The sequence below is a fragment of the Ambystoma mexicanum genome, chromosome 6p (assembly GCF_040938575.1).
Source record: "Ambystoma mexicanum isolate Mex_15411 chromosome 6p, UKY_AmexF1_1, whole genome shotgun sequence".
Lineage (NCBI taxonomy): Eukaryota > Metazoa > Chordata > Amphibia > Caudata > Ambystomatidae > Ambystoma > Ambystoma mexicanum.
The window spans coordinates 380,917,038-380,942,576 of record NC_090935.1 but is presented as its reverse complement, the minus strand read 5'-3'; the positions used below and the strand labels follow the sequence as shown (position 1 = coordinate 380,942,576).

The 25,539-nt window shown below is 44.3% G+C and overlaps 1 protein-coding gene across 2 annotated transcripts in view; it reads right to left on the bottom strand.

The window, feature by feature from the left end:
- EGFLAM (EGF like, fibronectin type III and laminin G domains) overlaps positions 1 to 25,539 on the bottom strand; it is a 674,079-nt gene that overhangs the window by 386,217 nt on the left and 262,323 nt on the right. For both annotated transcript variants that reach the window (XM_069627154.1, XM_069627153.1), the window contains exons 4-6: positions 23,143 to 23,169; positions 21,011 to 21,128; positions 19,491 to 19,626 (exon numbers count right to left, since the gene is read on the bottom strand). In XM_069627154.1, coding sequence (XP_069483255.1) covers positions 19,491 to 19,626; positions 21,011 to 21,128; positions 23,143 to 23,169 — 281 coding nt within the window. The remainder of the gene's footprint in view (positions 1 to 19,490; positions 19,627 to 21,010; positions 21,129 to 23,142; positions 23,170 to 25,539) is intronic.

Below are 25,539 nucleotides of genomic sequence, written 5' to 3'. Positions count from 1 at the left end.
TGCCAGGCTCACCCGCATATCCTTGTGATGGCATTTCCCTTGGGACTGTCAGGCATTTGTTTCTGATCTCTCCTTCTATTATAGCCTGCGCAGATCACATTTGAAACCATAATGTAACCAGTTGGGGGTGGGGGGTGTACTGTGAAGCGGGCTCTGCATTGCTGTCTTGTGCCCTCGTTCATGAGCTCAGCAAAAGGCAAAAGGCAAAACACTCCAGGGAGTGGAGAAAAGGTTGCACACTAGCAACCCCTCCTTTTCTTTTCCCTGTTTAGGGAAGTAGGTGGTAATGTTAAGTGAAGATATTTTTAGAGGGATGCCTTCTCTACAGTACGAGTGAATGGCATTGTTTAGCCACTGACTGGACATTAATGAGGGTAGGAAAGTCCGATAGAGGGTTGCTACACATTTGATGTTGCAATTTTCTGGCCGGTTTTTACTATATCAGTATTGTAGACCAGCACTTAATAGGGTCACGTTGATTTTGAAAGCACATATTTTACTTTCAATGATGATTATATTGTTTGTCTAATTTAAAATATGTTGGCTCTTATTTTATGTGTCTGTGTAATGGCGAGTAGTGCAATGCAACAGAAGGCTGCTTTTCCATCAAACTTCAGGTGATGTCTTAACTTGTGCTTTTTATGTGGATTTCATTGTTTATTGACTTTTTGATGAATGGTTGGAGGAATTGTATTTTTGATACGGTTTATAATGTTTTATATGCGTGCCGATTTGGGCATAATGCATTTTCCTGAAATTAAACTTCTGACAAGCCCGAAATTCAGAGAGCTCCATGAAGAGCAATCTCCTATGCCGGGGCTGCCTGTCTAGGGATGTGAGGTTTCCTGTGTAAGTGAGAGTGCAATGTAATGTAATGTGAAGTGGTCTTATATAACGCCTTTCTTCCAATCATTTTGGCATCGCTATGCATAGACCTTTAAGAAAGGATGGCAAGGTGCGTTAGTCACATAGCAGGAAGCCAGATGCAGAAACCTTTGGTGTTGATAGATGCAGATGAGATGTACCCCGTTACCTGTGTGCCGATATTAAATCTTTTTGCTCTTTGAAGATGGTATGAACCAGATAGGTTAGCCTTCTGGGCACCCCTTGGATGGAGGAGTGGAAACATTGGCAGCATGGTTGTTGATAAAGGATGTTTAGGGTCTGCATGTGTTAAGTACACTAGACCTGGGGGTCACCTAGAGGAGTGTGGGAGGTCAAAGGATGAAATCGTTTAGTAGTGAAGAGTTAGTTTAGGGATGAGGGTTGGCAGTGAGGGATGATGGCTGGGGGAGGGAGTGTTGTTGCTTCCTGGCTCTTGGTTCTAGATTTCACTGAGTTTAAGGTGTGGACCATTTGCACACAGCATCCCATGAATGTTTCTGAAAGATGGTAGTGTCAACCATTTTGAAATGTGCTTGTTTGAAATTAGTCCAGGTTTGTGGTGCACAGTTATGAAGTGGTTGCAATCATTTTTCATTTCTTTCAAAGAGGTTGGTTGAAAAACCATGTCTTCAGCCTTTTCCTAAAAGTCATGTGGTTTGGGCAGGGTGGTCCCCCAGTTTTGTTGCCAGAATTGAAAAAGAGGCTCCTCCTTCTAATTTCCTGTTGAAAACGAGGATTAATACTGGTGCAGCACTGCTGGACCTCAGCATTCTGGAAGGAGTGTAGTGTTGAAACGTATTTATGAACAAGGAAACATCCCCTCCATGGTTTTCAAATTAACCCTTTTTTGATGGGTAGAATAGTTAAACGCGGTGTGATATGCTCTAATTGCTTCATTCTGAGAAGTAGTCCTGACGCTGCATTTTGGACTCTTTGAAGTTTCCTCATTAGGTAATTTGGTAGACCGAGAGAGAGACTGCTTGCATAGTCTAGTTTCGGATAGTATTAGATCAATTATGGCCATGGCGCTGTGGGTGAATGTCAAGTAAGGTAAAATGTGGCGCAGCACACACAGCGGAGAGAAACCGCTTCTGACAATGGGTTTGACCTGTGGATCAAGAGTGAGGGTGTTGTCCATTTGTGTTCTGCGATTCCTTCCTGTGGTTGATGAGTTTTGACAAGGGCTCATAGTGTCAGGTCAAAAGGATGCCATGTCATATAGATGCATATTTCCCTGCCTACTTCCCTACATGATCTCCAGCTTTGCACATGCTTTGTTAGTTCAATTACTGCTCTTTGCCCATTTTTCATTGTTTCACAATGTCCTAGAACCCTTGTGTTGGTTCATTTTGCCAGTCAAATTGTTAGTGGTTATGCCACAATATGTTATTTAGTAATAGGAGTCCACCTTTGTGGGATGTTGGTAGATTTCTTGTGAGTAATGGCATTGATCGCACGTGGGAGGGTATCCTCAGTGTGGTTATAATGCTGAATTACAGAACACCACTAGAACTTTCTGTAAACAACAACTGTTTGATACATGAGTACCTAGTGCAACATTTGCTTTTAAGATAGCTACTTGTTTTGTGTGTCTGCTACGGAAATGTGTGTGGATCTTACACACTGGAGTTTGGGTTCGGTTTAGGGTGACTCATCCCGCCATGTTCAAATCGTGCAGTAGCGTTACCTTTGGTAAAAATATTACAGCTAGGAGAAGAGCTCAGCATATGCAGATGGGGAAAATTGATCCCCTACAAGTGTTTCTAACGTTCTAGAATTGTTGTAAAATAACTTATGTGCACCTTTTATATAGTGCACAGTGCACCTCTAAATGCATATGCAGCATCAGTGTATTGCCCAAAACCTTTGTTTATACTATAGGCGAACTGTGGTACATAGAGCACGTTTAGTTTATTGCGTATAAGAAAAGAAAACCTGAAAAATGTCAATAACGCACACGCATTCAAAATTCTCCATCACCTACTATGAACAAAACTACAGCACCACATTGTCATTTTACATCTATTCTAAAAACGAATCTATTCGCTTTGACAATGATTACTTTTCATTTCACTCCAATGAAAAATGTCCCTGTTTATTGTTTGAGACAAAATAAATATTTCTGAGAGTTGTTACCTGGCCAAGCAAAGTCAGTTCTCTTCATCGTGTTGCCATAATCGAAATGAAGAGAATATGACAAGAGCGAGGGGATACCAGGCTTCTACACCTGAAAGGAATACATCATTATCTGAACAGGAGAGCAGCAGCAGATAATGCAACCCACGACAATGCCAAGTATGTGGAGATGGCAGATGGAATGCCATCATCCCCATTCTGCAGTCCATGTCAATCGACTTGGCAGTGGTGGTGCTAAAGTGCCACCTATGAGCCAGAACACACATGGAGTGATAGATAGAAAGCAGTAATGCACATTCCTTTCACATGATCTTCAATATAAGCTATTGGGTACAGAAAAAACAGAAACGCCTGACGCGTGTGCATGGAATGCAGCTCTTATGCAGCTTCTATATCTTAAGAGCAATACCTTTGAAGCAAGTAACTTCATGAATGGGTTATATGTTAAGCACTATTTATAGACCGCAATGCGCGCTATGGGCCTGGCCCCTTGCCCTTCACAGCTGGCTGTGTTGGCCATTAGAATTCCACAGAAGAACTTGGCAGATTATGGACTGCCCAATGTCAGTTCCTCCCAGAATAGGTTGCAGGTGAAGCAAGAGTCTCAGCCAATTGTTCAACACTGATGAGTGTGCTTCCTGCACGAGGATGCTTGATGCACACTACGGCACACTACGGCTCCATGAGGGGTTTGACTTGCTAGGATGTAGGTTGCATTGCACTTTGCACACATTGTGTATTGCTTGCTTGATTTATTGACCGATTACCCGAAGATGGGCATACAAACTATAGGTCAGATGTCAAGAAGTAGGGAGTTCATTGTTTTTGCAACTCGATGGCATGTTCCTCTATTTCTGTACATACAATTTTCTAATGTGTAGTAACAACTAGGGCTCTGGGTGATATTGTTTCTGACCATTTGCCGAAGACAGTTAGTGTATCAACTGCACAGCCTTTAAAACGTCCAAAGTGTGGCGGAGCATCTCATATTAAGTCTAATAAAATGATTGTCGAAATCCATACATCTAATGATGCTGCACTGACTCCCGGTGCACAACAGAGTCAGAGTCAAAATAGTCTGCGTAGAATCTCAATATATTGAAGGAACCCCATTGCCCCAAATATCTTCAATACCACCAGATCAAGCAATGCATTCAGTCAACCGTTAGTTCCAAAGGCAACATGCAAGCCCTTCAGTGCCAGTGGAATGGCCTCCCATATGCCTTTCACAACTCTGCCCCAACTCCATTTCAGATCCCAAATAAAGACATACCTTTGACTGAAATGATGTTGGGTGTGTTTGAGTGGATACTATATGACCACTTGATTCGATGCTTAATTCCTCATTTCTTAAGTGCTTATGCACCACCTTATTGTATTTATTTATTTTGCAATTTATCTAGTGCACCAAGCCTGAAAGCATCTAGGCGCTGCCCTTGGCAGTAAAAGATGGTGATGTTACAGAGTCAATAATGGCATATACAGCGTTACAAAATTATGCAAGTTACATGGTTACCTGGTTACAGAGGTGATGTAAAAGATTCAAACATTTCGTATACAGGGTTGCAGAGTTACATAGGTTACATGGTTGCAAAGGTGAGAGACATCAATACAATAGTTGTTTGGTTATGTATGATACACATTATGTAGTTATGTATGATACACATTATGTTGTCATGATCACTACACACAAGCACATTACTGACAATGCCTGGTTGGGTGATGATGCGTTCATCCATGAGTAAGCAGGCGGACGCAGCAGGGGAATGAGTTTAGTCAAGCATCATAGAGCTGCACATATCACATATCTCAAGTCACAGAGAACCACAGTGCAGTTTGTGAGGTGCAATCTACCCCAGCATTGTAATGGCTGCCATTATCACCTCACAATGCCCTGATTCACAGAAAAGAGTTGCACTAGTTAGGAAAGGCTGGGTGGGTACACAGCCAGCCCATCCATGACTATCTTAGCGTCACTTGGAATCCCAACACCTTGGCAGCCATTGACCAAATGTTAGAAAATCATAAAGTCCTAATATGTGACACACCATGAGCCCGCTAAGATTTTTGCTTTTCCCTAATTGTTCACCAAACTCTTTTCCTACAGTGAGTACCCATCCATGGCCTCACAGTAATACAACCGCTTGCCATTTGCCCCCGAGAGTCCCTAAAGAAATTCGTCTTTCTAGGCTGTGTGTGCGTAAACCACTGGTGGTAGCTCGTTGCATTATTTAGGAGGCTGCACACTGTTGCAGCCATTTTGTGAACCGGGAGCAAACGTTTGTTCCGAGCTGGTTCCCATTAAAGTAGTGGCCAGATTTAGAAGTCTAAGACTGTACAAAACGGGGCCATATTTACCTGGTAGACATAGAAGATGACGTGTGCCTTGTATGGTTATGGCCATCTCAATATTTCTGGTTGGGAGCTTAGATTTGCCATGACCACATCTGGCTGGGTGTATGCACGGCTGCCCTGGATTCACTGTTGACTCCAAGTCCTTAGTGCGTGCAACATCCCTGATTCAGTGGCTGACACATGTTTGAATGGTGCTATGCACTTGATTTTAGGACGGCTGTACATCCAGCCCCCACAACTTTTTAGGAATAGGGGTACCTGCACCATACGTTTCTCCATTGATGCGACTCCTCATGAAGTAGCTAGTAGAGCAATCTACCCAAGATTCACAAAGACTCTGCACGCGCACCTGCTCTACTATCCTGGACTCTCAGTTCCATTGAACAGCACTCTGAGCATGTGACCAATGACTGCCCAAGAGATTACCTTACTTATCCTGAAGTGCTGGGAAACTGCCTGCACTGCCTGAAGTAGCTGTGCTGAACCGTATCTCGTTCTGGCTTGTTCTAGTTTCACTCCAGAGATGTCATCCAGGGACCTTGTGGCATCCTCTGTCACTGGGGGCCATCATCGGCTTACCTTTGACCTCCTCTGCCCGTCCTTGACTTTGACAGCTCCTTGGACCTTGAAACGCGAGGCTTTCATTGGACTTTGTCCGATTGAAGAACACCATCCCATAGCAAACCACCAGATGCATGCAAAGCTCCACCTCTACCTGTGCTGACTCTGCCAACTTTTGACAGCTTGCTTTACTTCACCGAACTTTGCCCCATAGAAAAGCTACGGGCTCGGCTCCATTCTAAACCTCGTAACCCTAAATCCTAAACCCGACAAATCATGAACAAGTCTGAATCCCACTTTCTAGGGAATTCACTAACAGTGAACTGCTCTTTTCCTAAACACCTCACCTGTAACATACTACATTTCCATTTCTGTCTAATCCTATAGATTTTGAAATATTGTGTGCTAGTGCATGTTCTGCTGTGCTTTACTACTGCACCACTCCACTTTTAAGAGTATTGCCTTGACTCATCTGCCACATGTTACCCCGGTGAAAGTGGGGGTTATACAGAGAAGCTCTGCAACCTATGTGTAGATCACTTTCCTGCATGCTAAAGTACAGTCTAGGAAAATCCTTCTTACACCAATGAACCCACAAGGGTGATGGTGCATGGAATCCCACTTTTGTGTTTGTAATCTCCTGCTCCGAGCGTGGTAAAGAGATGTAGTCGTCTGCGTGCTTCAGGAGGGCATCGAGCACTTGCGATAGTCTCCGTGAGAACAGTGGCTGTGAAATGCCATGCAACTGTCCGACTGTGTGCTGGTAGGTACCTGTGGCCAGGAAGTGCAGTACAGACACCACCTTCAGTAGGGGTGGGATGGCGGTTGGGCTATCTATCATGCTGACAAGGTCAGCGTGTGTCATGTTCACAATGGCGGTTATGGTGTCCCGGTCCAAACGGTAGAGGGTGTGGATCTGCTCAGCAGTGAGGTTGAACGGATGGGCTCGGAGGCGTGGGATTGCGGGCTGCCTGCGTGGTGGTAGTGGCTGTGCTGGTGGCCCTTGCTGGCCCTGCCTTGCCCTCCTCCTCCTCCTGCGTCTCCTCTGTGCGGCCGGTTGTTGTTGTAGTTAGTGTTCGTCTTCTTCTTGAAGTTGTAGTACTTGCAGTGCTATCAGGTCCCCCAGGGCCAACATCGCTAGTCCTGCCGGTAGCATTTTGGAGTGGGTGTGGTTGTGGGAGGGGGTTGGGTGTGCAATTTATGTGTTTTCAGGCTGTATAGCCTCCGCCTGTGGTGATTCATTCCACCTGTGCCAGCTGCAATCCCCTTTGGGCGAGCACGTCCCGCACACAACGCTGCAATGTGACGCATGGCATCTTGCTATTACAATCATGTATTTAATCCCGATGGTAGTGAAATATTGGTTTATATGTTCATTCTGCTATGGTCCCATTGTTTCACATACTATCTTTGCAGTCGCGAACAAACTTGTGAAGGGTCAGTGGAATGTAGTACTCGATTAACGGTGGACCCTCATGCAGCACTGTACCGAGGTTCACCGACGGGCGGGGCGTCCCATTTGTGAGTGAAGCCAGTTGCCATTTTCACACACTGCCGCACTACATGGATGATTTTGTGATTTCAAGCGGTCACAGATGCCTTTTTTCGACGTGATGTTGCAAATGAGGAATTCGAAGGACAGCGCTTTCGGTTTTCAGCTAGCGGCGAGGAGACGCCCACAGGTCTGACTGCAAATATAACGTTCTATTGTTTAATGTCCTTGGGACAGGGGCCATGGCGAGAATGCAATGATTGATATGAATAGTATGGGATGCGCAATAGCGTAGTGGACGATAAGGCAGGACGTTCCCAAATACATGTTACTTCACAACACTAGAATTCCGGGCTGGAGCACAGTGGATTTTGCAGACTGCATTACGCACAGACTCAATGGAAATTTCAAATGTGATGTGAGTAAATAATCAGGCGTTTTTATACCGGGATGAGGGAATGATGTATGGATGCATGGACAGATGATTTAATTGAGAGTTTGCCATGTACATGGCTTTTTGGAATCTATCCCCTTCCCCTGCGCTATGTGATGCAGAGCTGCCATAGTGGGACCATCGTCTATCTGCCCTTGTTGAACCCTCCCTGTCTCGACGCGCCTTCAAACACTTGTGTCTATGCACGTTACTAATCCCATCTAATGGATTCTGTTTTAACAGACGCATGCACACAAACACTCGTTTGTAATAGTGTTTTCACCTCGATTTATATAGTTATGATTCGCAAGTGATTTTTGGGTGGAAATAATCCTTTTGAGTGGGCTAGCATGCATATGGCTGTAGATTTAGTGTGATCATTGAAGTGAGTAATACAAGTGAAGTTCTGATGCCCATACTATTCTTTTTCATTTCATTTGGGTGACAGGTATCTCCTCCCCTTTTGCCGCTGCCATCTGTATGCCACTCCTGCAGATGGCTTTTACTCCCGACACCTGCTGCTTCGAGTTAATCAGTGGAGCACCATTACGATCTTATGGGACGATCGCCAATGGGCCACATGCCCTTACGCAGTACTAGTGGCTAGGAGCTACATTTCAGCCTTTCAGCTGGACTAGTGCCTACCTAATGGGACGGCCCTGCGGTTCTAGGCGCTTCCATGTTGCCTTTTTGAACGTGAATGTAGACCCTGTGTACCATGAAGGAACAGGGCGTCACACAAGAAGAAGCTGGTCATTTATTGCGGATGCAGCCCACAGTAATGAGAAATATTTTGGAGTTTCTGACCTAATAGCTGTATGGGCTTGGTGAATTTGATGTGCATTAAAATTTTATTCTGATATCAACCGTGTAGCATTATTCTTTGCAAGTAATGTAGCATATTCCTATTTGTGGAGCGATGTATTGTGAGTAGATCTGCATTGGGTTCCGGCTTCTGAGTATAGTTGCGTGGTACTGTACTGGCCGCGTTTGCCTACGAAGCCGAGTAAGGTCAGGGATGGGGGCTGCCATTATGACTGTTTTAATGATGTCATGCTCAGGGGCGGGGGATTAGCTTTTGTGTAACAGATGCCGGTCAGCCAGGTGGATTGGTGGAATGATGTGATTATCAGAAAATGGCTGGTCACAGGTGCCTGTGTTTGCGTGCGTTTCTTGGAGGGAGACTGAGGTCATGTCCATTGGAATAGCTTCTGTATTCGTGCCATCTGTGCCCTGCAGCTCCCATTGGCCCCTCTTGAGATGAGCCTGGCTGCTCAGTCACTCTGCCAACTTGTGTGGTACATGCTTATGCTGATGGTTGGTTTGTTTACTGGCAAGGGTACAGGGCTGGTGCAGTCTCCCTCAGGATACTGCTTTGAATGTTGCCTTACACTGGTGTCAAGCGATGGGGGCCTGTTGTTGTTTTGTCTCATGTTTCAGTTCATATTGCTGTACTTGGACCTTCACATGCCTGTGCTGCATCAGTACGGCAATGGTGACATGCCAAATATGGATGGCCACTCACAAGGCACTTGGGGCCCCTACATTCATTGGTTCGTTGGCATGCATGGGTGACTTGTACATTTCACTGGTTGCATTGTGTAACTTCATTGCACCTACGAGGAGTTGTGCAATGTGGGCAGGGAGTGGTGTACAGGCACTCAGTAGGGCCATTTACGGTTGGTTCACGATGCCGTAATTCTCACCATGGCGGAATGGTACTTTCCGCCATGCTTGATGGCATTAAGTAAATGTCCGCTAGGGTCAGCATTCGCGTACGGTTGCGCCATGGTGGTAATTACGGTTTTGCATGGCGCGCGTGCGCGTACTTGGTGCAGTTAGCGTTGGCGTTCACTACGGTGTCGCTAATGGCATCGTACTTTACGGTGACGGGTCATAATCGCACCGAGCGGTATTCGATGGCGGTATTACATTTCCGCCATCGTTTTTCGATTTCCGCCAGGGTCGTAATGAGGGCCACTGAGTTTAAGGTGTGGACCATTTGCACACAGCATCCCATGAATGTTTCTGAAAGATGGTAGTGTCAACCATTTTGAAATGTGCTGGTTTGAAATTAGTCCAGGTTTGTGGTGCACAGTTATAAAGTGGTTGCAATCATTTTTCATTTCTTTCAAAGAGGTTGGTTGAAAAACCATGTCTTCAGCCTTTTCCTAAAAGTCATGTGGTTTGGGCAGGGTGGTCCCCCAGTTTTGTTGCCAGAATTGAAAAAGAGGCTCCTCCTTCTAATTTCCTGTTGAAAACGAGGATTAATACTGGTGCAGCACTGCTGGACCTCAGCATTCTGGAAGGAGTGTAGTGTTGAAACGTATTTATGAACAAGGAAACATCCCCTCCATGGTTTTCAAATTAACCCTTTTTTGATGGGTAGAATAGTTAAACGCGGTGTGATATGCTCTAATTGCTTCATTCTGAGAAGTAGTCCTGACGCTGCATTTTGGACTCTTTGAAGTTTCCTCATTAGGTAATTTGGTAGACCGAGAGAGAGACTGCTTGCATAGTCTAGTTTCGGATAGTATTAGATCAATTATGGCCATGGCGCTGTGGGTGAATGTCAAGTAAGGTAAAATGTGGCGCAGCACACACAGCGGAGAGAAACCGCTTCTGACAATGGGTTTGACCTGTGGATCAAGAGTGAGGGTGTTGTCCATTTGTGTTCTGCGATTCCTTCCTGTGGTTGATGAGTTTTGACAAGGGCTCATAGTGTCAGGTCAAAAGGATGCCATGTCATATAGATGCATATTTCCCTGCCTACTTCCCTACATGATCTCCAGCTTTGCACATGCTTTGTTAGTTCAATTACTGCTCTTTGCCCATTTTTCATTGTTTCACAATGTCCTAGAACCCTTGTGTTGGTTCATTTTGCCAGTCAAATTGTTAGTGGTTATGCCACAATATGTTATTTAGTAATAGGAGTCCACCTTTGTGGGATGTTGGTAGATTTCTTGTGAGTAATGGCATTGATCGCACGTGGGAGGGTATCCTCAGTGTGGTTATAATGCTGAATTACAGAACACCACTAGAACTTTCTGTAAACAACAAATGTTTGATACATGAGTACCTAGTGCAACATTTGCTTTTAAGATAGCTACTTGTTTTGTGTGTCTGCTACGGAAATGTGTGTGGATCTTACACACTGGAGTTTGGGTTCGGTTTAGGGTGACTCATCCCGCCATGTTCAAATCGTGCAGTAGCGTTACCTTTGGTAAAAATATTACAGCTAGGAGAAGAGCTCAGCATATGCAGATGGGGAAAATTGATCCCCTACAAGTGTTTCTAACGTTCTAGAATTGTTGTAAAATAACTTATGTGCACCTTTTATATGGTGCACAGTGCACCTCTAAATGCATATGCAGCATCAGTGTATTGCCCAAAACCTTTGTTTATACTATAGGCGAACTGTGGTACATAGAGCACGTTTAGTTTATTGCGTATAAGAAAAGAAAACCTGAAAAATGTCAATAACGCACACGCATTCAAAATTCTCCATCACCTACTATGAACAAAACTACAGCACCACATTGTCATTTTACATCTATTCTAAAAACGAATCTATTCGCTTTGACAATGATTACTTTTCATTTCACTCCAATGAAAAATGTCCCTGTTTATTGTTTGAGACAAAATAAATATTTCTGAGAGTTGTTACCTGGCCAAGCAAAGTCAGTTCTCTTCATCGTGTTACCATAACCGAAATGAAGTGAATATGACAAGAGCGAGGGGATACCAGGCTTCTACACCTGAAAGGAATACATCATTATCTGAACAGGAGAGCAGCAGCAGATAATGCAACCCACGACAATGCCAAGTATGTGGAGATGGCAGATGGAATGCCATCATCCCCATTCTGCAGTCCATGTCAATCGACTTGGCAGTGGTGGTGCTAAAGTGCCACTTATGAGCCAGAACACACATGGAGTGATAGATAGAAGGCAGTAATGCACATTCCTTTCACATGATCTTCAATATAAGCTATTGGGTACAGAACAAACAGAAACGCCGGACGCGTGTGCATGGAATGCAGCTCTTATGCAGCTTCTATATCTTAAGAGCAATACCTTTGAAGCAAGTAACTTCCTGAATGGGTTATATGTTAAGCACTATTTATAGACCGCAATGCGCGCTATGGGCCTGGCCCCTTGCCCTTCACAGCTGGCTGTGTTGGCCATTAGAATTCCACAGAAGAACTTGGCAGATTATGGACTGCCCAATGTCAGTTCCTCCCAGAATAGGTTGCAGGTGAAGCAAGAGTCTCAGCCAATTGTTCAACACTGATGAGTGTGCTTCCTGCACGAGGATGCTTGATGCACACTACGGCACACTACGGCTCCATGAGGGGTTTGACTTGCTAGGATGTAGGTTGCATTGCACTTTGCACACATTGTGTATTGCTTGCTTGATTTATTGACCGATTACCCGAAGATGGGCATACAAACTATAGGTCAGATGTCAAGAAGTAGGGAGTTCATTGTTTTTGCAACTCGATGGCATGTTCCTCTATTTCTGTACATACAATTTTCTAATGTGTAGTAACAACTAGGGCTCTGGGTGATATTGTTTCTGACCATTTGCCGAAGACAGTTAGTGTATCAACTGCACAGCCTTTAAAACGTCCAAAGTGTGGCGGAGCATCTCATATTAAGTCTAATAAAATGATTGTCGAAATCCATATATCTAATGATGCTGCACTGACTCCCGGTGCACAACAGAGTCAGAGTCAAAATAGTCTGCGTAGAATCTCAATATATTGAAGGAACCCCATTGCCCCAAATATCTTCAATACCACCAGAACAAGCAATGCATTCAGTCAACCGTTAGTTCCAAAGGCAACATGCAAGCCCTTCAGTGCCAGTGGAATGGCCTCCCATATGCCTTTCACAACTCTGCCCCCAACTCCATTTCAGATCCCAAATAAAGACATACCTTTGACTGAAATGATGTTGGGTGTGTTTGAGTGGATACTATATGACCACTTGATTCGATGCTTAATTCCTCATTTCTTAAGTGCTTATGCACCACCTTATTTTATTTATTTATTTTGCAATTTATCTAGTGCACCAAGCCTGAAGGCATCTAGGCGCTGCCCTTGGCAGTAAAAGATGGTGATGTTACAGAGTCAATAATGGCATATACAGCGTTACAAAATTATGCAAGTTACATGGTTACCTGGTTACAGAGGTGATGTAAAAGATTCAAACATTTCGTATACAGGGTTGCAGAGTTACATAGGTTACATGGTTGCAAAGGTGAGAGACATCAATACAATAGTTGTTTGGTTATGTATGATACACATTATGTAGGTATGTATGATACACATTATGTGGTCATGATCACTACACACAAGCACATTACTGACAATGCCTGGTTGGGTGATGATGCGTTCATCCATGAGTAAGCAGGCGGACGCAGCAGGGGAATGAGTTTAGTCAAGCATCATAGAGCTGCACATATCACATATCTCAAGTCACAGAGAACCACAGTGCAGTTTGTGAGGTGCAATCTACCCCAGCATTGTAATGGCTGCCATTATCACCTCACAATGCCCTGATTCACAGAAAAGAGTTGCACTAGTTAGGAAAGGCTGGGTGGGTACACAGCCAGCCCATCCATGACTATCTTAGCGTCACTTGGAATCCCAACACCTTGGCAGCCATTGACCAAATGTTAGAAAATCATAAAGTCCTAATATGTGACACACCATGAGCCCGCTAAGATTTTTGCTTTTCCCTAATTGTTCACCAAACTCTTTTCCTACAGTGAGTACCCATCCATGGCCTCACAGTAATACAACCGCTTGCCATTTGCCCCCGAGAGTCCCTAAAGAAATTCGTCTTTCTAGGCTGTGTGTGCGTAAACCACTGGTTGGTGGCAGCTCGTTGCATTATTTAGGAGGCTGCACACTGTTGCAGCCATTTTGTGAACCGGGAGCAAACGTTTGTTCCGAGCTGGTCCCCATTAAAATAGTGGCCAGATTTAGAAGTCTAAGACTGTACAAAACGGGGCCATATTTACCTGGTAGACATAGAAGATGACGTGTGCCTTGTATGGTTATGGCCATCTCAATATTTCTGGTTGGGAGCTTAGATTTGCCATGACCACATCTGGCTGGGTGTATGCACGGCTGCCCTGGATTCACTGTTGACTCCAAGTCCTTAGTGCGTGCAACATCCCTGATTCAGTGGCTGACACATGTTTGAATGGTGCTATGCACTTGATTTTAGGGCGGCTGTACATCCAGCCCCCACAACTTTTTAGGAATAGGGGTACCTGCACCATACGTTTCTCCATTGATGCGACTCCTCATGAAGTAGCTAGTAGAGCAATCTACCCAAGACTCACAAAGACTCTGCACGCGCACCTGCTCTACTATCCTGGACTCTCAGTTCCATTGAACAGCACTCTGAGAATGTGACCAATGACTGCCCAAGAGATTACCTTACTTAACCTGAAGTGCTGGGCAACTGCCTGCACTGCCTGAAGTAGCTGTGCTGAACCGTATCTCGTTCTGGCTTGTTCTAGTTTCACTCCAGAGATGTCATCCAGGGACCTTGTGGTATCCTCTGTCACTGGGGGCCATCATCGGCTTACCTTTGACCTCCTCTGCCCGTCCTTGACTTTGACAGCTCCCTGGACCTTGAAACGCGAGGCTTTCATTGGACTTTGTCCGATTGAAGAACACCATCCCATAGCAAACCACCAGATGCATGCAAAGCTCCACCTCTACCTGTGCTGACTCTGCCAACTTTTGACAGCTTGCTTTACTTCACCGAACTTTGCTCCATAGAAAAGTTACGGGCTCGGCTCCATTCTAAACCTCGTAACCCTAAATCCTAAACCCGACAAATCATGAACAAGTCTGAATCCCACTTTCTAGGGAATTCACTAACAGTGAACTGCTCTTTTCCTAAACACCTCACCTGTAACATACTATATTTCCATTTCTGTCTAATCCTATAGATTTTGAAATATTGTGTGCTAGTGCATGTTCTGCTGTGCTTTTCTACTGCACCGCTCCACTTTTCAGAGTATTGCCTTGACTCATCTGCCACATGTTACCCCGGTGAAAGTGGGGGTTATACAGAGAAGTTCTGCAACCTATGTGTAGATCACTTTCCTGCATGCTAAAGTACAGTCTAGGAAAATCCTTCTTACACCAATGAACCCACAAGGGTGAAGGGCTGGCTACAAATACATAGATATGCTCATTCCAGGCATTCATGTTGTATTTGGGGCAAGAATATCTTTTACGGGGGCCCAGAAATCTCCTGTCTGCATTGTGCAGCCCCCTGCACCTTGCTTCCAATAGTGGAGACCGGACATAGGGAGGTGAGGGCCAAGACTGCTGAAGATGAAGGAAGATCCCTGAAAGTGGAACGCACTTTACCTGCAGCAGTCCATCCCCCAGCTCTTCGCCTACCCCTTGTGCCAGTGCACCACTGCTCTGCTTTGGTTCTGCATGTGCAGAGCCATGTGTGCACACACATGCACTCTGTGAATAAGGGACTCCGTTGACGTAACTTGTCCTGCAGGTTATGGGGCTTCGTATGGCATGGAGATGCAGAGGTCTTACATCAGACATGCACTCTGCAATGAGGTGGGAGAATGGGTACATCAGAGATTAAATACATATGTGTTCAGCTAAATGTGGAATGTGTAGTTGTCCTGCACCATGAGCGCTAGTAGTGCACGTCTGATTTTGGAGTATAACTTGAGGTGCAATTCAGCACCTACCTGGTCTACTTATCTTACGGGGGGCTTTTATATATCAACGATGTTCCAGGTGAACATATCTGTTTGGATTTTGGGATGGATCTTTTTTCAGAAGATGTAAAGTAACTGCGCAATGAAAGGATATGTGTGTGCTACATAAGGATGGTAGCCTGCTACCTTGGCACAACAGCCAGTGAGTATTGGCAAATATCTGTGCAGTTGTGAATTGCAGCCTTTGCAGTAGTTCATGTTGCATACATTGGGAACACCAGGTGTAAACCATGAGCATACTCACCGGAGGACTGAACAAGGAAGGAAAGGGCAATAGAGGAAATAGATATTTCAGGTGGCTGAAATAATTGATTCGACTGCACGGTTCACCTGAGAGATAATGGAGCGTCTGGAGATTAAGTAGGCGCTAAGGTGCATCACTGTCCCTGAAGACAATGAGCCAGGACAAGGCTAATGTGACCAACGTGTTTCAAAGTCCAACCCATACGAGTTCCCAACAAGTGGGATTTCAGGTGATATTGATCAGTAGATCTTTAAAAATAGTCTGGCTAGTTTAGTGCCACCATCACTCATTTTGAAAAAGTGTTCTCTCGCTGCCACATTCTATCCCAATGGTGCACAACGTTTAGAGCATCGCCAGAATTGTAGAGAACAATACGATTGTAAACAGCTGGTAAGTGGGCTCACAGTTAAGGATAGGGGGGACAGAGAAACACCCTGACAATGCCCGCATACTACCTACAGCAGACAGCGTGGACTGGAACTCCTGCAGCATGAAGGAGTGTGAGAGGTCTGTGAGAACCGATGACACGCATTCTGACCTAGATGCCCAATTCCTCCAATAACTGCCCCAGGATGTTGTGATGGATGGCATCGAACGCGGCTCAGAGATCAAGTGGGGACAATACATCCATTCCATCTCCAAAACCGAGCCCTGTTGCCAGCGGCCGCCGGGTGGCAATACTCAACCTTTTGGCACATCTAGGTCCCAGAAACAGTAGATTTATTTGTTTTAAATTCATTGCAAATTTCAAAAACTGGTGTCCCGGACACCCTTCCTGGTGTTGTGTACGGGTCAGGGATGCAACCATCAGCTTCCCAGACTTTTGATGTATTAACTGTGAACTCCAATGAAGAAAGCCGTGTTGTCATGTCCTCCCTGAGGTCAAATGACACTCAATATTTCTGGCTTTGAACACAATGAAGGCACAAAGGATACCATAACTCTTTAACGCTTCTTTGCCCACATTCCGACATCCTATTCGCTTTCTCAACCTTCGTAAATCTGGATCTGGCTCTGTAGCATTCATCCACGCATTCTCTTCCGTTGCATTTCATTGGACAAATAAGAACTGTTCTATTTCTCTCTCATCCTCGTCTGAACCAGCTTCTGTTACTGGTGACAGCCATTACAGACAGTCAGCCAGGGTATGTTTCACTCCTGGCGCATATCTAACATAAAATGTGTGTTCCTGCAAATTGGTGATCTAACTTCTAATCCTAGCTGACAATATATCTAAATCCCTATTCATCAGTATTTCTGTCAATGGCTTATGGTCCGTCCGAAATGGAAATTGCATGCCCTACGCCAATGGCCTATTTTCCGGGCAACATTTCTTTCTCTATTACGGCAACTTCCTCTGCGGCAGTGCTAATCAACTGCCATGATTCTGTATCAACACAACACTCATGCCTGGATTGCTCGCATCTGTAAGTGCCAAGGAAGAGTATGTGCGTCCTTTTTGCATAGACTTGCATAATAGCCTGGCACTCAAGGGGTTTAAATTGTTTGGTTCCCCCATGTAAAGTTGCTCAATGTAGGAGCCTTGGCCAGCAACATCTTCATGTGAATTTGCTCAGTGCCTTGGATGTCCCAATAGAACTATCTCTTTTTTCACAAGACCAGTCAAGCGTCTCAATGCACCTGCAAAATTCCTTATAAATTTGGCACAATACTCTGCTGTTCCATTGAACGTAACCATATTCCTTTGTCTCGAGATCCGGTGGTTATTTTATCAATGAACCAAACGTTGCAGCGTGTGCACGTTTCTAGACAACGCAACTTGCCATAGGTACTCTATAGCACCTTTCGCTTTTTGCATTTGGTAGTGCTGAGAGTCCAGCTTCTCATTTCAAACACACCCAAGTCATTCCTCAACTTCTCATCATGCTCTGCCTGCCCATCACCGTACACCAAAATGCCACCCTGTAAGAAGGGCGTGCCTTTTTGATTCCTGAGTATGTTGCACAATACCATGCACCACTGCACCTCAGGTTACCTCGTCCAGCATTACCTGCCAACAATACAACTGACCACTGCCTCCCACATCCCGGCCAATATCCAAAAGTTCAAATATTCACGATCCAGTGGCAGATCATTGCATGCCCAAGTCTGCAACCTTTGGAATTCCATCTCTCACTACTAAATAGATCAGGATGTGTTTCTGACATTTTGGGGAGGGCTAAGGACAAGATGTGCTGTACAAACTCTTCAGAACATGTACTACAAACTCTTGAGAACAACGCCCCTAGAGCGGCTCTGCGCATCTCTAGAAGAGAGCACATCACAGGACATAGCCATCAGAACAATTGGCTCTCTATCAAAGACAAAATTCTCCTGAAAACAGTATCACTCACTCACAAATCCCTTAATAACGCTGCCCTGACCTACTTAATAGGCAGATTTCATAGACAGTCCTCTGAGAGACCGATAAGAACAGCCTACAAAGACTGCCTTTCTATCCCTAACTTCAAACGCTCTACAATAGGGGGCAACAGTTTCCCAGTGAAAGCAGCTAAGCTGTGGAACTCTCTACAACCAACTCTCAGAAGGGACTTGCCCTATCAAAACTTCCGATCGAAGGTAGTTTTATGGCTGAAAAAGTAAGCCTCAAACACACGCCGGTGCAGGTCTGTCCTACCCGTGCCTCTCGCACACTCTGTAACCAACTGTGCCTACTTGTATATATGTTTATAATCTTGCGTTTTACTTTCATTGTGTTTATGTATATATTATGGTTGTTGTAACTAAGCTTCGCATATTCATGTAAAGGCTGCACCCTGTTACCTGAGGGTATGCTCGCGCATTACAAATAATAAAACAAACAAACAAACAAACAAATAAGCAAACAAAATAAACACAATCGTCAGGGTAGTGTCATCTAACTTGTTTCTAACACTCCCCAGAAGACTACACCATCATGTCCACTTTTGTCTCATTTTCACGTGTACATCTCCACATAATCATGAGCACTTATGTGATTAGTACACAACAGACATACACTCCTATGGTGACCTTTAACGAAAGCAAATGTGCACCCCAATGCCACAAGTCGCATACACCTTAACACTTATGCTGACAATCATCCCCATAGCTCCATAAACAGATCTTTCCAGGAAGGAATGCATTAAAGAGGATTCACCAAACCAGAAGCACATATTACATGAACCATTCCATTGGAGGCATCCCTCAGGAATAACTGGACTTCTAAGATCTTCTAACGCCATCGTAAGAGGACCCGGTGCACATCAGGGCCCTTTCATACATGCGGGTGAATGTCAAACCAGCTGATGCACCAGCTTTGGTACATTCACTGTCTTGAGTGAGCAATCATAAAAATAGAAAAGGCACTCGGAGAACGGGGTTCTGAGGAAAGGACATAAGAGTGGGAGGTCTGCTTCTTCTCAATGCTAATAAGTCAACTGTGCTTGGTGGAAGGTTCTACAAAGAGTTAGGTAGTGTTAGCTTTGTGTGCGTGTTTTACGAAATTCAGTTATCAATAATAAATAGGAAAGAAAAAAACTAAACAATTAATACTACAGCAGTGTTATTTTTTTTACATTTGATAAGAGCTAAAACCATAAAGATGCACTGCACCCAAGACCAACCTGAAAAATTCCACAATGTAGTGCTGGACTGGCGCGCGGCCTTCATTGTCTGCCGGCTTCCATGAAATTGCCACCTCCGACTCAGAAACCACAACCACCTGGGGCTGGTAGGGTGCTTCTGGGACCATACACTTGTCTAAATAACAAGAACACGTGGCTATCAGTAAGGCGACTACACCACCCAGGCAAACATATCAACGCTTCAGATAATGCTCCGCTGCTTTTGAGATCAGACTGGGACCTGTGATTCCAAACATGACTGGGCTGGTGCCTAAGGCTCCCCATTGGCTCAACGGACAATTGGTAAACATTGCTGTAGTGCCTCACATGCTGCTCTACTGCCCACATTTCATACATGGTATAGAGAAGCATTTTGTGTGTGAAGTCTGCTTATTGCTCAGTAGGTGAACACTGGCAGAAAGCGTCAACTTTGTTCCCCAAAAAAATGTAGGTAACTGTTTCAGTGGAACTCCTAAACATGCGTTTCGGTTAAGTCAAGGTGTTTTGTTGCTAACACAAGCAGGTGAAAAAAGTGGGGTTCAATTCTGGAGTCTATTAAATACATAGGAAGGATGTACAGCAATTAGAGGCTGTTTGACATGGACGTAATCACAGAAGAAAACTATGAATTATTACAGGCAAGGGGGTAAAACAATATTTGTTTGTCATACATAAATAAAACAGGTACATTCTCAAAGTAAACACCGGAGCTGAACAAGCATCTCCCAAACGGAGCAGGGCATGTGGGTCTGTTTGCAGAATAGATAGATGCTGCGCACTGCTGAAATGCCACCTCGGAGGGCAGTCGCTTTGTACTTTCCTGCCTCTTACTGAAGGATTTCCCCACCCCTTCCCATGTCCACCAGAGCCCTGGCAGAATGGGTACAAGACTGGCTCCATGCAGTGGATCCATCAGTTCTCTGCCTCACCAAGCTCTGCCAAGGGACGCAAGGTTGCGCGGTACTCTGTGGTAGGAGGGATACACTCAGGATTGAGTTTATATATTTAAAAGTAAGTTTGGGGCAATAGGTCTGAGAAACATCGGGGTTTGGGGGAAATCCACATTTTAACTGGGCCAATGTGGACACAAGCGCCTCTATGCGCTCGACGCAGGCATTTGAACTGCACACAAACACAACAGCAGACTCTATTGTGTGTTCTCCACATCCCACTAACCCAACCCACAGCCTCTCTTTCAGATCCGCCAGAGCACCTGGGGACCACGCAGTGCTGTGTGGTGTAAATCCCAGTAATATAACATTTGTAGGTTTAAGGGAGATGACAGAGGAAGTTGAGGAAAGCTGCCAATATGCCTAGTATTTATTTACCATAGCTGCACGTAAAGGAGTATGGGAGACTTGAGAAAGGTGCAGGAAGAAGGCAGGAAGAGAATTAGTATTTTGAAATACTTTTATAGGTTAAGGTTACTAAAGGGGCGGGTGGCATCTTGCATAGTATTGCCACTCTGAAACAAACACATTATAACTCTCCATGACACAGTTCTACCCGCCAATACTTACCTTGGGAGGAGGTTGATATTTCCCTGTGTGAACTCACACGTCCTTTCCCAGCAAAGCCGTAGGCCCCGACACTAACACGATGGAGTGTGTCAGGTTTTAAATCTCCAATCACTACTTCCTATTTGAGACAAAACAAATACAGACAGTTGGTAGAGAAATCTGCTGCGACTCAGAAAGAGCACAGATGGGGGCGGTTATAATGTAAAAATCTAGAGGACAGCAATTAGGAGCCCGCAACCAAATAACCGATTCACAATGGATTTAGGCATAAAACCAGAGGTGGTGATACATTAGAAGGTTACAGGATACATGTGGTCTGCCTTGTAGGTAGAGAGAGGTTGCCCACGAGGACAAATACCATTGGAAATCGGTATGCTCTTACAAATACAGTGATCCCCGTGAGCCTGGACTCACTAATGGAACGTGCCTACATCTTACCGAATGAATAACGACTTACCTCAAATCTACAGCACGGAGGGAGGACATTGCTTGAAATGTGCAGCCCAAAAGCACTACACTGCTATGCATAACTGAAGTACTAGAAACATGGGTCTATATGACACAGGATAGTAATGGACTGCCCGGCGGTGGTGGGTACCACTAGGAACACAAGCACAGTGTTACTGGGCAACGGCAGCAGGGAAAAGACAGCCCGTTAGAGCTGCTGCACGCTACTACATCGCGGGTCACATTAGGAAAGTGGCATGTCCCATGGAAATCTAGCTGCACACTCTGCACCACCAGCTCAGTACCCCACATGGCTATTAAGTATTCAGCAGTGAAATGACGATGCCTATCCAACTTGAGACCAAAATTGAGCAGATTCTATGGGGCACACATTTCAGACTGGATGCATGTGGCGGATACCTGGGAAGCCCTTCCCCCTGGGATGATGTCAGAGAAGGCCCCCTACTCAGGGCGGGGCACCACACAGCCCCTCTGTGCAGGGCAGCAACACTCCCACTGAGCGAAAATAGAAGGGCCAGCAACATATGGAGGCAGCTTGCCCCAGATTTCCACCCAAATAGGTGCGAAGCAATGACCCATTGTCCTGTATTCTGCAGGGGCTTTCTGCCTGTTAGAAACAACTAGCATCTACCAAGGTGCGTGGCAACTTATGTGGAGAGCTTCCAACATGCTAACCCATCCAGCAGAGGTCCAAGGGCGCCAGCCGTGTGCACTTACTCACAGTGGCAGCCATCTTAAAACATCATCACCATGGCTGCTACAAAACGACATTCATTCCAGAAACACGCCAGGAATTGGTTCAATGTCCATGCCACTGTCCGTAAAATGAATTTAACAGCGATCCTGCTAACGCACCTTGATTGTAGCTCAGAGTGGAACCAGCTGCACTAAGATGAATTATTTGAAGTGGTTAAAACATGGTTTCAATGAGTTCGGCAGGTGAAAGATCTGTAATTGTTTCTGCAGATGATAAGTGGGCATTCTCCTATGAATTACATGCATTGTGGCATTTGGTTCACGTGACACATAATTCGGGGGAGCCTACCTGAGTTTTCTCTCTACTATGGATGTCCATCTCCAATGCATCTTTAAGAGCAATGGGGAATGGAGGACTGAGCGAGTGTGTTGATCAGATCATCAAGAAACGGGATGAGACGCAACATCATGTGAAACCTTACTTGCTCCGTGTTATCTTTGGAGTTTATCTGCCACAGCTCAACAAGATTCAAATGTTGCACTACGATCTTGCACTTGCTGTTAATAGTGCTGTTAATAGTGCATTATCCCAGGACTGTGCCATGAAATCGTTCACTTTCTGTCACACTATTCTGATGTAAGCTAGCATTAAATGTGGGACATATACAGTGATATTCTTTTGACAGTTTCAAGTTAATGAACACTGCAGAATGTGACACAAACATGCTACTTGGCAAGCTGTGACCAACAGAGTCAAGCTTGCCTTCTGTAAATGTGGCATGGCTACACCCCAATGTGGAATGAGCTCATGATGTAGCCACCGAGGAGGAGACATGTTATTTATTGGGCATTTCTTTAGGAATGTGGTTAAAGAGAGTGCACATATTATTAACTGAGCAGGGTATTCATCACACAAAACTATTGATGATAACCTAAAGATCACCATTGATATAGTCAATCGTACTCACAAAAACTGCTTCTCCATCAAGCTGCCCCTGTAAAAGAGAGAAATGCATGGATTGGTGATGACATATAGAACGTAAAATAATATGTATCAGGCAACTGTTAATAGCAATAGCAGAAAACGCATTTACTTTGATTGTCTTGCCCAAAATATTTCAACTTTTAATAAAGACTTATTGCCAAGGGGACATAAGGAAGAAATATGTGTGAAACACTTATTCAGATACATACATAAGTCACAAAGATATTTGTTTAACCAGTGTGAACATTTCACCGAGAGTATAGATCTTTTTAACTCCACATCACTGTTCAAATATGGCCTCGGCTGTTAGTGACCACATTTACCCACTTTCAAAAGAAGTAAAGCCGGGGGCTCCAGCTTCCAGCATCTAGCTCCTAAAAACTGGAACGCTCTCCCCAGGGCACTCAGGAACGAAAAATTCTACCAAACCTTCTGCAAACTACTAAAAACCACCCTTTTCAACTAACTGTTTCTGCATAATGATTGTATGTAACATCTGTTCTATAACATGCATTCTTACGTTCTGTAACAGTATGTGTCCTGTAACTATTGTATTTAACCTGTTCTAAACACCTACCTCTGTAAACTATGCATCTTGAAACGACATGTACTAAGTGAGACTACTTGACCAGCGCCACAATGCCCCCGGGCAGATGTGCGCTATACAAATCCAAATAAATAAAATAAATAAATAAATTAATAAGTAGGGGCTTCTATCTCAATCTGTGAATCTATATTGACACCACATGCGTTGTGTCTGGAAGTAAATACTCTCAGAGTTCCACTCATTTGAATACTTGATGCTTTACATGTTTTAGTTCATCAGTTCTTCATACAAAGTTAATCATATTATCAATCAATTCATCATTCAAATTTCAAGATGTTTTAATTTTGAGAAAACTATATCCACATGCGTTTAGTAAATGCATACCTGGGGTCCAAAATGAAAATAACAGGTGTGTTGGAAGATTTATTGAACTTTCATGGATTTATAATACATGAAAGCTGTTGGGGTGGTCAGGAAGGGTCCCCATGTTCATGTTGCGTGCACCATATTTATGACTGGGGGTGGCAGTGAACTGGGCACGATGTTGCAAATACATTTGTATCGAGTGTAGTTAATTATGGATGAGATATGTTACTTTTTAGTGTTACTCTTTATTTAGAATTGATACATATTGCAGTTTCATGTCCATAGAAAGATACAATGTTAAAACTGGGAATGTAACATGAATGCATTCTACATGGTCTGTTCGAAAGTACATGGAAACTGGGGAACGGAAAGAGTTTCAATGGCTTGAAGAGTGGGGCCTGTCCCGTGGTAAAGAAGGAATAACATTCATAAACACACGCACACGCGCACACACACACACACACACACACACACACACACACACACACACACATACATATATATTGTCTGAGCTACTTTTAGCTAGTTTTTCTACACAAGTTATTGGTTGGTGGCGGTATATTGATGATATTTTTATCATTTGGAAGGGAAATGAGAACGAGTGGGCACATTTTGTGAACTGCATTAACACCAATGTCGTGAATTTGAGATTCACTGAATGCCACAGTTTCACCCATATTGTGTATTTGGATGTTAATGTAAGATTGGACAATTTAGGCATCCATACTTCCCTGCACAAAAAACCCACCAATACTGGCCTGCCACTCCATGCAACGAGTTGTCATCCGCTCTCCTGTAAAAACAGCATCCCCTATGGAGAATTCATTCGCTTTCGGCGCAACTGCACAGATATTGAGGAATTTGATCACTGTTGCAGGGTGGCTGCAGCCGACTTCTTACATCAGGGATACCAAAAAAAGATCATTGAGATGGCCTTTTTTAAAGCACGGTCACTCTCAAGAGAAATGTTACTACATGGTTCTGCCAACAGGAGAAAAAATAAGGATCAGGATGAACCTCGCCTTATTATTACATTTAATAAGGCCTCATATGATGTCCGTAAGATTATTGTAAAACACTGGCATATCCTCAGGCTGGATAAAGACCTTGGTCCACTTCTTCCCAAATGCCCCACATTAACTTATAAGCAGGCACCCTCATTAAAGGATAGATTGGTTTCCAGTTATTTGCCCCCTATCCAGACAAATTCCATCAGGACCAGTTGGCTACCTGCCTTACCTAAGGGTTTCACTAAGTGCCAAAAATGCAAAGTCTGCCCTCATGCAACCATTTGTAAATCTTTTGAACATCCTGTCACGGGCAAGGAATTTAAGCTGAAACATTTTATTAACTGTGAGACCCCGTTTGTGGTTTATGTTCTAGCCTGTCCCTGCCGTAAATGGTATGTGGGATCTACGACATGTGTTCTTAAGCTCCGCATTTTACAGCATCTTAGAGCTATCAAAA